The following is a 15775-nucleotide window of genomic DNA, read 5'->3' as shown; positions in this document are numbered from 1 at the left end:
AAAAAAAAAAAAAGTGAGTGAGTTGTTAGAAACCTTGTTCTCCACGAGACAATAATTTTCAAACCAGATTTGAAGTTAACTGTTGAAATACTTTCGTAACAGGACAAAAGTGAAAGAAAGCTAATGAAAGAGATGAGATTTTTGAAACATCCTTAATGATTAGAAGAGTGTATTGGTTTTAAATCCTTCTTAACTAAGCTACTTAAGACCTTGTGTGTTTACTTTCATATGAAAAGCAGTGATCAAAAGGGTTTTATTTTCTAATCTGATGAGCATGTTATCCATATAATGTAGACAGAATAGCTTAGTTAAAGGGACTTGAAAAGGGGATTCAGGTGTCTAATAGAAGGCTTTTCAGTTTTATACATATTAAGTAGTAATATATTAGTAATTTTATATGTATTTATAATATAATAAAAATAGAAGCAAGACATTCGTGAGAGAAAAAGTTGACCTTTAATTTAAGAGTAATTTCACTGAATTAAAACTTTCTGTGTGTTTATGACTTTTGAGCTTTCTACAGCAAGATAAATGAGGCAGTTTGACCCCTCTCTGTATGTTGCATCTTCATTAGAAATGAGCTTAATATCTAATTAGGCTCTTTGTTATTCTTTTTGGGAAATGTACTAGCAATTCATGTTCCGTTTGTTTGTTTTATGTTTGCTGCATTTACAATACTTAGCAGACTAAAACCAGATCAAAAGACATGTATACCAGGAAGAAAAATTCCAAGGAAAGTATATTGCTAGAAATTAAATTACCTGTTTGAAAGTTCAGAACTTGGAGGACTAAATGTTACCTAAATTTCATAATAATGAGAATGATTCTTTGCTTGAATAAAATTTCTGATCATTTACATTTCCCTGAGGATATGTAAAAGAGGCAAAGCTACTATTAGTAAGAAAATCTTGATAAATGTGCACTAATTTTTTTTCTAAATTTTTACCTGAACATCTGGTAACCAAGCACTTTAAATATTAAAATGAAACTTGTAGACTTACAATTAAATTCATTGAAATAGGATTTAATATATTAATTAAAATTATAATAGTATGAATAACTTTTTGTAGGACATTTGTCATCATACCTACAATCACAAAACCTGTCTAAGAATACAATAAATTTGACTTTGGTGTGGCTATTTCATAGTGTGTCAAACATCCAGAGTTACCTTACTCTTAAAGTCCAACGCTATAGATTGGTTCTCTCTGACAAATTTGAGTTTGAATTATTTGGATCATTTTCTAATGTGAGCCGTAAAAATAAATAGCATACATGTTTAAATGTGCTTTTTTGCATTTCTACAACCTCAAGACAAGTTTGGTTGAAAAAATAAAATTTAACAGCTCTTAATTTGTCATGTGGAATCTGATTCTATGTGTTTTTTTATTACCTCCATATATTTATCTAAGTGAAACATAAAATGGTTGTAATAATGGAGAATTTAAAGCAGCCTTTGCACATGAGCAGTAATGCTAACTAATATGGTGAGTAAAGGCTGAATGTAAATTCTCAGAATTTCTTTTTTTGTGATGTATTTACTAAAGTTGGTATATTTTGGTTACCTGATACAAGTTCCCCATCATCCTAATTAAGCTATGAAGAATTTTGATGGGTAGAGTGGAAAAAAATAGGGAGTAATCATTTATGTGCAATAAGAAGTCTTGTGTGTGTATATATGTGTGTGTGTGCATATGTCTGTGTGTGTGTGTGTGTGTATATACATATATATATTTAATTTCCAAACTGCAATACAGTATTCATTAGAACCCTGATAGAACCTGTCATAATATAAACCCAAAGCCTTTCTTTTGCTGGAGTAATGCTCTGATATTCCCACATGTACACTTAGAAATAACTTTGGTATGGTAGAAATTAGTACAATCTAGTAATATGATTAGATTCCTATCGGTGCTATCTCATTTACGCTCCTTGGATTGAGCCTCTCTTCTCCATTTCCCTCCCCACTTGGTTGAGGCCTTCAATGATATTTCATTTGTACTATTCCAACAGCCACATTTCTGTTCACACTACCAGCATTCAACATTTTAGCCCTCTTACTCATTTCTGCTAAACTTATTGCTCATATAACAGAACTGGCTATGTCACTTGACTGGTAATAAACTTCTGTCAGCATCCTATTAATCTAGAATATCAGGTCCAAACCCCTTAACTTGACATACACGTTCTGAAACAGACCCTTGTTAGCTCATACCCAGCATTCTCTTAAGTCATTCTGCACTCCTAAAACTGCCCAGAACTTGTCTTTCTTCTTTGTTTGCCTCCTTTGACTTAACCAATGCAAATGTCACCTTCTCTTCTAAAGCTCTCTGGACCCTCCCAGGTAAAAGTAGTTGACTCACTGAAATGTTTCCCCATAACACTTGGCTCATATTTTTGTAGAGCATTAACTTTTTAATGAACTTATATGCCCATCATCTTACAACGTTCTGAGTTCCTTGGAGACAAAGATAATTGTATTCATATTTATATATTTAGAACTTATTACAGTAGCATATGGAAGTTGCTGTCCTTGCTAAATATTTGTTGAATGAATGAATGGATGAGTAAATGAATCCAGGAAGGTCTGGATAAAATGCTAACGCAAAAATGTTAGTAGAAAACTTGCTGAATGTAGAAAGACAATTCCAAACAGTCATAAAACATCTGCTTATTATTATTCTAAGGTTGTCTCAAAACTACTGCATATGACGAGTATTTCTCTCTTGATTTATTGAGTAACATGTTTTCATCAGAATGATGAGTCAATAGGAAAATATTTTTAATTTTTGTAACTTCAGTCAGTGAATAAATTTGTAAAATTACATATATTCTCTGAAGCAGATATTTGCATTAATTTAATATAAATTTGCATGTAGGCTTAGGCCCACAGATCTTGATGTTAAATGTTTGCCCCTGTTCTACCAAATTAGCTATCATCTATTTTTAACTACTCAGATATATGAACTCAGGTCATAACTCAAGGAAAATATTCTCTAGAAAAGAATGAGGGTTCATGGTACCAGAATCCTAGGAATAGGAAATTTTCAGATTATTGGCACAGGTAAGGCAATTGATACAAGAAAGGCTAGTGAAAATTATGTAAGGAAATAAGATCTTATATGAGGCTGTATTACTGAATATGTCTAGGTAAATGAGATTACTTTTATAATTTGTAGTTTCATATCACAGAACTCTATTCAACACAGTGTAATAATAAACACTGAATTAGGTTCCATATTGTTTACCATAACAAATAATAGGGCTGAATTAAATAGTAAGGTCCTTGCGAAATATATTGTTGAAATGTTTTATGTTGTAATGTGAAAAGCACATATCAATATTTCTAAGTCAAAAAGAGTAATATAATATGAGAGGTAGATTTGAATATGACAAAAATTTTTGTTTTGCCTGTATGTGTGAAAACATGTATCTCCTTTTACCTGTATTTTCTTCTAATTAAGGGCATAAAACCTTGTTAAAATATGTATAATTAAAAACTGCATTTTTTTCATGAGAATGAATTTTTAAATCCAGTATTGGGTAATATAAAAATCTAGTCAGTCCTTGTAAAATTACATTAAATGATCATAAATTTATTTACCAGGCACAAAGAAAGAGATTGTTATTGGGTCATGGAAGAAAATAAATTTTGATACTGAAATATTTTAAACCATATTTTCTTTGTAACTCTTGTTATATTGATAAAATACTATTACCACTTCTTTAGTTCTTGTATATTGTATCATAATTTCTCACTATTATTCATAGAAAGGTGGACACTATCTTAAAAAATAATGAATAGTTATCCCAAAGTTACTAAATTTTAGCTTTATGGATAACTACGATTTTTTTCTTTTTAATATGCTATCCAATCATGCCAATTTCTAATGAATATGTAACTATCAAGAAAAATTTAGCATAGTTAGCTTAATCTTGTTTTTCTCATAAAAAGCCCCAGTTGTTTTTTCTCTTTATGATTACAGAGTGGCTGGTCTAAATCAAGTTGTCTAAGATCAAGCTAAGATTTATAAGCACTAAAATCATATTTTAAAATCTGAGCAGCCAATATATAGAAAAGTCAAAGGTATACTTGAATCTGTCAGATCAACACATTCCTGTAATTCCCTCAGGGGCAATCATACAGTTTGACACCAACATTTAAGCTTTGAAAATTATGTGACCATCTATTACATTATGAATGTTATATGTCCTCAAACCTTTTTTATGACTTATAATACAAGACAGGGCTACTTAATTTTAAAAAATCCCTTCTGTTATTGATAATTGCCTAAGCTGCTTCTTCCTTTCCTTTTCCAGAATGAAGAACAAATTTTGGTATTTTGAGTTTGGCACATCTGAAACTTTCTCAGCCACCTGCAAGAAGCTACATGAATCTGTAGAAATAGAAGTAAGAAAAATTAATTATATTTTGTAATACAATGAAATGACTTGAGTTTGGTTATCAATATGTTTATTCCAGCCCATGTAAGGAGTTATGCTTTGAGCAATCCACATAGCTTTAACTCACAATTCTAAAATTTCATTTCTATCACTTATTGGGATTCTAGCACTCTGAATTATTAGCATAAAGTTAAGTTTTGAGTATGAGTTGTTTTAATACAGTATTAAAGGATGAGAGGTGGAACAATGGAGAAGTTTAGAACTCAATGGAGAAGTTACTAGGCATAGTGTGGATAGAAAAATGTAAAATAAAGGAAAGTATTTGAAGAGAAAAAAAAATTACAAGATACATACAAAAAAAAACAAACCCTTATTTCAGTCTCAATATCTTATAACCTTTAAAACACAGTTTGCAGAAATTGTACTTACTTTCATGAATAAACGTTAAAAAAATACTTTTTCATTCCATTCCCTTTCATTAACTAGATTTTTCTCAGTTCCTGAGGTTGCCATTTCCCCATTACATTTATAGGAAGTGGAAAAGCCAAAAAGAGAGAGCAAAGATAGCAAGAAAAGACACACTTTGAAAAGATTTGGAGCAAATAGGTCTACCAAAAAAAATATAGATACAGTACGACTAAAATTTTTGGAGATGGGTTATAATAGAAAATGACTTAGTTTTATTGAGGGATTTTAGGGGGTAAAGAAAAAGGAAAAGTTATATTTTGATGAGTGGCAAAGACAAACCAAAGGAATAGAATTATGAAACCAGAATACCTAATGACTAGTGATATGATTTGTGAAATATTGGCTTCAACACTTTTTATTTTAAAAATAAATGCATAACTTGTCTACTGAGACCTAAATCATTAGTGGCACATACTCAGGTAATAAGTTTGGTAAACAAAAGTAGTTATGGACCCGTTAGATCATAATGGCCTGGCTAAGTTTTTCATTATTCTAGCTTTCTAATTCACTGTTAAATGATAATGAGAGCAAAAGTGGCACTATTTCAAAATGTAACATTTTTTGGAATTTTGGGTGGATAAATTGAAGTAGAAGTAGAATTGATGATCTTGGAATGGAAAATACCCTTCTTGACTGAATCAGATCATAACCCCAAAAAAGGAATATAATCACAAAAGATGAAGGATTTGGGCTCAACATGGACTTTCTGTGATTAGTATTCATCAAGATTTATATATGTATATATTTATATACATCTGTAGAGAGTGATATATTTAGGTAATTATATATGTGCATATATATTTATAAAAAATAAAAATATCCCTTTACCTTCAAAAATCATTACTTTAAAAAATTCTTAATATAGTGGATTTTGATCCTTTCTTACCTTCAGAAACCTATGCTCAAAGACAATCTGTAGCAGAAGGCAAAAATGAAAAAAAAAGTATGGCCTCTGGTTGAATGTAGGGTGGATACTCTGAAACCTCTTGCACCTCTCCTTACCTCATCCTATCACTAAATACAGATTGAAAAAAAAAGTTGAACTAGGAGAAATGGATGTTCCATGGATAGGAAAACTCAGTATTGTCAAGATGTCAGTTCTACCCACCTTGATCAATTGATTCAAAACAATCTCAGTCAAAATCCCAGCAATTTGTGCGTGTGTGTGTGTATGTGTGTGTGTGTATCAATAAACTGATTCTAAAGTTTATATAGAGAGTCAAAAGACCCAGAATGGCCAACGCAATGTTTAAGGAGAACAAAGCTAGAGGGCTGATACTACCTGACTGCAAGCCTTACTATAAAGCTACCATAATGAAGACAGTGCAGTGTTGGTTAGAGAACAGATGAATTGATCAGTGGAGCAGAATAGAGAACCTAGAAATAGACCCACCCCATAAATACACTCAGCTGTCTTTGACAAAGGAAGACAGACAATGCAATGGAGTAAAGGAGGTCTTTTTAACTAATGGTGATGGAACAACTGGATATTTGTGGAACAAAAAAAAAATCTAAAAAAATGAATTCACCTTTAACAAAAATGAGCTCAAGATGGATCACAGACCTAAATGTGAAATGTGCAACTGTAAAATTTCTAGAAGATAACATAGGAGGAAACCTAGATGGCCTTGGGTATGGTGATGTCTTTTTGGACACAACACCAAAGGCACGATCAGTGGAAAAAATAATTGATAAGCTGGGCTTCACTGAAATTAAAAAAACTTTTGCTCTGTCAAAGACAATGTCAAGAGAATGCGAAAACAAACCACAAACAGAAAATAATAATTGTGAAGGTATGTCTGATAAGAGACTGTTAATCCAAAATACACAGACTCTTAAAAACTTAATAAGGAAATAAACAACCCCATTGAAAAAAAATCACCAAAAAAGATATACAGATGGCAAATAAACATGAAATGATGCTCTACATCATGTCATCAAAGAAATGCAAATTAAAACAATAATGAGATACAATTCTGTACCTATTAAATTCCTGAAAACACCAAATGCTGGTAATGATGTAGAGCAACAGGAACTCTCATTTATTGCTGGTGGGAATGCAAAATGGTACAGCCACTCTGGAAGACAGTTTGGTGGTTTGTTACAAGACTGAACTTACTCTTATCATATGATCCAGAAGTCATGTTCCTTGGTATTACCCAAAGGAGCTGGAAACTTATGTCAACACAAAAAGCCGGACATGGATGTTTATAACAGTTTAATAATTGCCAAAATTTGGAAGCAAACAAGAGGTCCTTCAGTAGGTGAGTAGAGAAATAAACTATGGTACTTCCAGACAATGGAATATTATTCAGTGCTAAAAAGAAATTAGCTATCAAGCCTTGAAAAGATGTGGAGGAAACTGAAATGTTTTCCTAAGTGAAAGAAACCAATTTGAAAGAGCTGCATACTGTTATGATACCAACATATGACATTCTGGAAAAGGTAAAACTGTAAGACAGTAAAAAGATCACTGGTGGCGAGGGGTTGTAATGGGAGGGTCAGATGAAGAAGCAGAGCAAAAAGGATTTTAGGGCAGTTATAATAATCTGTAAAATACAGTGATGGTGGATAAATCTCATTATATATTTGTTCAAACCCAAAGAGTAAACGGCAAGAGTGAAGCTTAACATAAACCATGGACTTTAGGTGATTGTGATGTGTCAATGTAGGTTCATCCGTTGTAATAAATGCACCACTCAGTTGGGGATGTTGATAAATGGGGAGGCTGTGCATGTCGAGGGAGGCAGGGGGTAGATGGGAAATCTCTGTACCTTCCCTTCAATTCTGCAGTGGACCTTAAGCTGCTCTAAAAAAATAAAGTCTAGATCTAGAGTATAATATGTATGTCAAAAAATTTTTAAAAAAATGATTAAGGAAATATAACCAAGGACATTTGAATGAAAATAAAAAGTTATGGGGCTCCTGGGTGGCTCAGTCGGTTAAATGTATGACGCTTGATTTTGGCTCAGGTCATCTCAGGGTTGCGAATCTAGCCCCAGATCAGGCTTCATGCTGGCCATGGAGCCTACGTAAGAGTCTCTCTCTTTTTCTCCCTCTGCCCCTCCCCCTCTTCCTGCACGCACACATGCTCTCTGTCTCTCTCTTAAAAAAAAAAAAAAAAATTAATGATAAATTGAGTGGTTTTGTTCCACAGAGCTTTTTACATTTTATAGAAAAATTATTTAGAATCTTCTCCAAGAAATCTGGACAACTAGAATAAGTTATTCTTCCTAGGGTCGTGCTTCTATAAGCCCTCCAAGTCTGGCTTCCCAGCTCTGCATTTCCTGGCTTATTCTGGTGCCCATTGCATTAGCATTTATAAATCAGAACCAGCACTGTGCCTTCCCCACTTTATTGTTGCATATCTTGAAAATACTGTTATAATGTTACATATTTATCTCAATTCTAAAACTTGGGGAGGTGTATGTGTGTTTGTGTATAGATCATAATGCAAAACCTGCTTCTCCACTCACTTTTTAATGAATCCAGTCTATCATATTAGCAAAATATGCCTTTTTACCCTCAAGGTTGCTTTATAATTAGATATAACAAAAACATCAATTTGGAAACTTGATTCTGTTTGCTGTTGCTCCCTACTTGGCCTAAAATTATACCAATAATGATTTGAAAATATATAACAGAGGATAAAAGTACGAGAGTACCTCAAGTAGATATATGTTTTATTAGCAGCTTCTTCAAAACAATTTGCTGTGTGACCCTTTATTTCACTTTTCTCTTTAATATAGGAAACTTTTTCCAAGGGGGTGAATATTTGGAAATGATTGAGTATCATGGGATAATAGTTGATAATAATAATAGCTAATGTTTTAGCTATTATTAATTATACCTGATTTTTGGTATAAGCAATGTATATACATTATCTAATTTAAGTCTTTGTCAAAATCCTATCAATCAGAGAGATTCTAAAATATCTCCACTATAGAGAGAAGCAGATGAGCATTTTATTTAATAATTTAAGAGTAACAAGAATTGTATTGCTGCCAAAATGTTTAAATCTAAGGAAATAAATAAATTGGAAATTATATATACATATATAATAATGTATATACATATATATGGCAAGATATATATGATATATATAACATATATTCATAATATGCATACATATATATGGTGTGGAAGAGAGAATAACAAAGTTGAAATTTTCAAAATTAAAAATTTCAATTATCGGGTGCCTGGGTGGCTCAGTCGTTAAGCGTCTGCCTTCGGCTCAGGTCATGATCCCAGGGTCCTGGGATCGAGTCCCACATCGGGCTTCCTGCCCGGCAGGAAGCCTGCTTCTCGCTCTCCCACTCCCCCTGCTTGTGTTCCTGCTCTCGCTATCTCTCTCTCTGTCAAATAAATAAATAAAATCTTTAAAAAAATTTTTTTCAATTATCCTTTAACTTTGTTACAAAAGATAAAGAACTAATAGAAGAAAAAACTTTAAATTTACAAGATACTATGTTAAAAACAAAGTTTGTATTAAACTATTTGGGGCATAGATGTACACCTAAGAATCTCAGGTCAACATCTGGGATTGAAGTTATAAAGTTTGTGGACTTCTAATTTGTTCCATGTACCAGGCAAAATTCATGAGAAAATAAAATAGCCCGTTCTCCAAAGTATTTCAGTCTTTTGGTTGTCATTTAGACTGGGAAGGATGGTATATTTTAAGATTTAGAATTTCCATTCTAAAGTACTAGGATTTGTTTTAATGATTAATTACTTCTATAAAACCAAAATGATGTCAAGAATTAACAGTGCAAAAAGCATCAGGGATACAAAATAAAATAGGAGGATTCTACAGTTAAGATTGTTATTACCCAGTAATCTGGAAAACACAGAGCTTCTAAAGGCAATGGGGCAGACTTTCATAGCTCATTCTCTGCCCCACATATCACAATTACCCTGGATGCTCTTTCAACACATATTTAGAGTACCTGAGCCTGGTCTTCGCCATACCAAACCACAGTCTGGGGCTGGAGAAGTGAAAATGTGAATGGATATTTTTTTAAACCACTTTATTGAGGCATGGTTGACATACAAAGGGCTGTACATATGTAATGTATACAACTTGATGTGTTTGAGTATAAGTATGTACCCATGAAACCATCACCACAATCAGTGACATTATTATATCCATCACATGCCCTTTGTGTGTGTGTGCGCACGTGCACGCACGTGTGTGTGTGTGTGTGTGTGTGTGTGTGAGATAAGAACACTTAAAAGATCTATCCTCTCTTCTAAAGCTTCCCAGGTGATTTTTTTTTTTTTGCCAATGAATTTGTAGAAACAATAATGAAAAGAGACAATAAAAGTGTGGACCTCAACAACGATGGTCACTAAAAACAAAAGTTGAGCTCATTGACCCCAAACATAAAAAATAACTCCTTATTCCAGAAAAGAATAAGAAATGTAGTGGGGGTGGGGCACAGTGTTATTTTATTAGGATAAAACAGCGTAATTTTTCTTAGGAGAATGAGGAAGAAATGAAACAAGGAAAAAGGGGGCGAATGACCAAAAGGTGAATATTCTCTTCTGTGTTTACCAGAGGTTATTTTTAATAAGATAATTTCTGGTGAGAATTCCAATATCCCAGCAATAGTGTCTTGCTTTCACAGAATCTACTAAAAGAGGAAAACATGTAAACCCAGACTGGTTTTCTGCTCATATTTAAGGCTAGCGCTGGATATCTTGAGGCAGCGGTATTTTATTATTATCAACATGTTGAGCAACTGTGTGTGTGCCTGCGGTGCAGGCCTCAGATTGTCCTCTTTTCCGGGTTTGCTTTCATCTTTCTCTTGCTGACCTACCAGCTTCCGTTCTGCTCTGAGAGCTGTCTTGTGATTACCCACAATCAACACTTCCATCACCACCACTGGACTGCCAGCTAATAGTAAACTGACCTAAAAGGCATGTCCTGAGCCCCTGTATCACACTGTGTTTTGTAGATAAAACTTACAAAATGCATTTCAAAAAGCATCAAACTTACAGAGGACCACAGCCCTCAAGTGTCAGAAGAGACACTGTTCGGCCATTAACGTGTACATGTGTATTTTAATTTGTAGATTTGCCGCCGTTGTTTTCCGCAAACACATACATAATCTTGTCTTATGAATTACATGTGAATTTGCAGAAACTCTTAAAAATTGGGCTTATGTGAGTCATTTTACTCCATGCTATTTTATACAATGAACAGAGCAATGTTTTTACTTTTGATTAAATACAATTAGGTTATGATTTTTATCTGACCTGGGCATAGAATTAAACTCATTATGGAAAAAATATATTTATGGTGTATCATTAATTGTATCTCATCAAATTTATCCACACTTACAGCTGTCCAAAGTTCCTCACAATTTTGAATTTTTCTATCAAATGACATGCTAACTGAATCTGAAATAATACACTTATTTTAAAAAAGTTTGTCTTTAACACCTCTGTATAGTATGGTGCAAAGTATGCTTATAAATGAGGATTAAAATACATTGGCAGAAGAATTTAAATCACCTTCCTTTCTTTTAAGTAAATTTGTCTCTGGAATAAGATCTTCCATTTTAAAACTGAAGAGAATGGACAATGGCCTCACAGAATTGCAGTCTGCAAATAGCTCCCATAGTACTACATGTTAACGACCTTTTTTCTACATAATAAAAATATTCAGGATTTATTGACTAACCAAGGCTGTTAGCTTTTAAGCTTTTATATTCTTTTCCTCTGTAGCTACCTTTTTAAAAATCATAAATCTTCAAAGCAGATGAAAATATTATCTGACACAGTATTCTAACTTGTTCCTTCACCTCAGTTTTTATTTCCATGCACTCAATTGGTATGCTTCAGTTCCTGGTCTCCATCAGAGCTAGCTCCGAAATTTTCCAGACTAATGAACATAATGTTAAAGCAAACGGAGGAAGGTAACCTGGGGTCAAGAACTAGTGGAAACAAATCATTAATAAATAGCAATTTATGTAACTACGTTGTCCTGCTCTCCTAGGAACCTCAGTGTCCATCAGTCCTTCTTCGGGAACTTGAGGGTTTTTTTGTTTTGTTTTGTTTTTGTTTTTTCATTTTTCTGAAAAGCTGCTCACTCCGTTTCCTTGAAACTACACGTGATAAGACTCCGAAGAGTGAAAACACGAATAATAGTATACGCTGATGTTTTTCAGCTGTCACATGGAACTCCCCTGGTTCAATTAAAACAAAAAGCCTATTTGCAACTGCTCTCCTTTGCTGCAGATGAACAAAGGAATACTCCTTCACTAATTCTGAAAGTAACTTGTCACAGTGGGGTTCTAAGGCCTAGTCAAATAATTGTCTTAGTGTACTGCCTGCTGTGTTCAATACTGAGTGAAAATGGAAGCCCGGCCCTAACTCTAGCTTATTTCACAATTCTCCTGTTATTTAAATGATTTTAGTCAGTTTGGGGAAAGCCAGACCTTTATAAATTAACAGCAGGGAAATACCAAAGGTGTCAGGTTGCATATTTATCATCTTTTTCGTGTAATACTTAAATATGTATTAAGAAGTGACTGACATAAATTAGGCAGATTTCAGAAGCCACAGGCCGTGGCTTGTAGAGGACCCCCTTCTGCTTGACATTTCATCCTTGTCAAAGATCAAATTATTTTAATTTAGGCTGCAAATTATAAGGAATGAAGACTTCTTTGTGGGAATTCCCTGTGGTAATCTGACTTTTGTTGTTACTGCTGCTTGTCAGTGTGCAAAAGATATAATATGCATGCAAATAAGGTTAAAAAATATGTACTATCTAATTATCCAGCCAGTACATTCCACTTGAAGACAGTGGGAGGCCTGACACACAGTATGTGTTTGATTCATTGAGGCCTGCAGGGTATTTACACAAGATTACTTTTAATTATGAAATTAATATCTGTTTATCTAGAATATATAGCAGTAAGTGAGTATACACATGAGCAGAATTCTTTAGTAAAAAGAAATCATCTTAATTTAATACGAGAAAAGGAGGAAAAAAATCGCCTGTTTCTAGGGGGAAAAAAAGGCATCATCCAGACCTCGGTTTCACCCCTTTTGAAACAAATTGAATGAAAACTTGGCACCTTCCCTAGAATTTGTTTCTTGCCCTGCCAAGTAGACTCAAGATGTGTTGCTTTATTTCACAGTTTTTATATTTTAGTGAACAAGATGCAGTATTAGATTCAGTACGAAGAGGCAAATGTGGAAAAAGAGCGGTTTTTTTGTTTGTTTTTTTGTTTGTTTGTTTTTTCATTTTGGTGGAACATTATCTCTTCTAGGTTCAAAAATCATCATTGCCATGAGAAAGAGAAAGATGAAGTCAGTATCAGTGTTTTGTTTTGTTTCTGAAATAAGATGTAGCAAATAATAGTCCCACCGCAAATATACTTCAGTCTAGGAAATGCATATCCCTAACAAATTTCTCTGCAAAACAAAGAGTTATAAATTTGCATCTCTTCTCCTATCAGCTTACTTACAACTGACAGAGGGAGAACGATATCTGGGATGCATTTATAATAAGTACCACCTTTAGAAACTTCAAAGCAAATGAATAAATAAGTAATAATTCCAAAAGTACAGTATGGCCTTGCACTCTTCACACATGTCCATCAGCGGAAATGGACAGAAAATTCAAAAGATTAAAAAGTGGCCACTCTGAATGTCACAAAACATTGTCTGTTACCAAGTTTCATATTTTTCACAATCAAAAGGGTGTTTTGTCACCAGGCAAACAACAACAAAAAATCTGGCTGATTGATTATTTTCATTTCTCAATCTATTGTTACAGCTAGAGAGTAAGGGTGGGTTGGACATTGCTTCTGCTGTTCTTGGCATTTCTCTCACTCAGCCTCACTGGTCCTCCATGTTCGCTTAGACAACAGTGCCTCTTATGGCCTGTAACACTGTGCTTGGAACTTAATCTAGTACAAGAAACCATCCTTGGCCACTCTGACATGATTCAGGTCTCTTTGAACTGGTGTTTTTGACTTTAGTTTTTTCCCCCAAATTGTATTAAGCCACTTCTTTCTCTGCCCAAACAAGTGATACCACGAATTATGAATTCTGGTTCCTTACTTTGCCCCCAATAGTGGCTTGCAGTATGTTCTAACTAGGAGGCAGTCATTAAAATTTCTGCCTGAACATTGACCAGACTTCTTAGACTCAACCTCTTTTGTAACACATGAGAAATTTGTGGCTGGTTATGCAGACACTAATGTGTGTCCTTCCCAATGGTTTTTTGTAAACAGAGATAGACTGATGATTTAATTTGATCATGTTTAAAGACATGTTTAAATGATAACTGATTAATGTTTGTGGCTGCTTTATCTTTTATATTGACATTTAGAGTAGTGATTTAAGTGTTCTTAAAAGGTCTATTTAAATATGGCAGGATTTTGGACTTAAAAACTCCTATTGAAAGATAAGGAAATGCAAAAGAGGAAATCAAGGAAAAAAGATCAAATATCTTACTGTTTCTGTTTTTGTTTTTTTTTTCTTTTCACTGATCAGTGTGATGGAGTACAAATAGATTTAATAAACATCTCCCTGGAAGGAATTGCTATTTTGAATATACCAAGCATGCATGGTGGATCCAATCTTTGGGGAGAGTCTAAGAAAAGACGAAGCCATCGCCGAATAGAGAAAAAAGGGTCTGACAAAAGGACCACACTCACAGATGCGAAAGAATTGAAGTTTGCAAGTCAGGGTAAGTTTTCTTAAATTTAATTAAAATATATCATAATATATTCTAAAATCATATATAAACTGGCAATATTTTTCATGTTTTTTTTTCCCATTATTCTCCTTCTTTGGATTTCATTCTGTTTATTCTCCTTCCCACAGAAAACAGAATACGTGTGGGTATTTAGTGGATAATAATGTAGGATATATTGCACATTAAGTTCTGAAATGTGATCATCTTGGTCAGGATGTTTGAGTTGTTGTAACAAGGGCCTCGTTAAGGCTTTCCGATGTTGTGTTGCAAGATTTTTTAGTATTGGCTGTGTTCACTCAGGCTGGGACATCAAAGCTATCTTACATTAAGCTGTTGTTCTAAGTACCACGTAGAATGACATGTTTAAATACCCCACAAAAAATTTTGGTTATCTGCGGCTATTTTTCCAGAAATTTTATAACAACAATGAGGAGACCTGGGAAACAGATCAAAAAAGACTAGCAAAATGGGAGAGAATAGCTGTGCATCAGAATTTCCAATTTCATTGTAATGTAGGTCACACTCAGACATGACAACTAATTCTTGTTGATAGATTTTATAGACAGAGATCTCAAATTGGTAGTATTCTAATAATTAGTCATGCCCCAATAGTTTTTGTGTATTTCAGAATCTACCTAATTAATACTATTGATGCCATTCAGATAGCCAAGAAATTATCTTGGCCAGCTCAGTGTAGCAAAGGCAAAATATGGAGAGGTTGGCCCCTTTATGGGCCCAAGAAAAATAGTAAAATAAATATATTTAAAAAATAAATAACAAAAAAATTGTGAAGATGGTTGGTAGGCTTGATGGTGGTAGGACACGGCTTTATCTTTCAGTGTCTTCAGGTATCTGATTCAAGGTCTGGTAGCCAGCAGTTACTTCTGTTATATGGAATATAATGACCATGAGCATGACAAAGATTGACAGAGAAAGTATTAGTTATTATTCTCTTGAAGAAGTGCCTATTACAACCTGTCAATGACAGAAGCTTTTGAAGTCCCTTAAATATATAGGTAATCCTAAAGAAGTAAATTCTGAAGAGTCATGTAATTTAGTACAAGCAAATTTATACCAACTTATTTAAAATGCTTCATAGTCAGAGTGAATATAACATATGGAAACATGGAGAAAAATGGTTTTTTTGAAGGAGAAATATATAGAAGAAATGAGTAGGTTTATGCCATA

General features: G+C 33.7%; 1 protein-coding gene across 1 annotated transcript in view; it reads left to right on the top strand.

The window, feature by feature from the left end:
- DGKB (diacylglycerol kinase beta) overlaps positions 1-15201 on the top strand; it is a 401327-nt gene extending 386126 nt beyond the window's left edge. The window contains exons 22-23 of the mRNA XM_035020662.1: positions 4321-4411; positions 14383-15201. Of these exons, the coding sequence (XP_034876553.1) occupies positions 4321-4411; positions 14383-14592 (301 nt within the window). The 3' untranslated portion in view covers positions 14593-15201. The remainder of the gene's footprint in view (positions 1-4320; positions 4412-14382) is intronic.
- Positions 15202-15775: the final 574 nt, after the last annotated feature.

This window comes from Mirounga leonina, unplaced genomic scaffold (genome assembly GCF_011800145.1).
Source record: "Mirounga leonina isolate KUSES-001 unplaced genomic scaffold, KU_Mleo_1.0 Mir_174, whole genome shotgun sequence".
Lineage (NCBI taxonomy): Eukaryota > Metazoa > Chordata > Mammalia > Carnivora > Phocidae > Mirounga > Mirounga leonina.
This window is presented reverse-complemented; position numbering and strand designations above follow the sequence as displayed.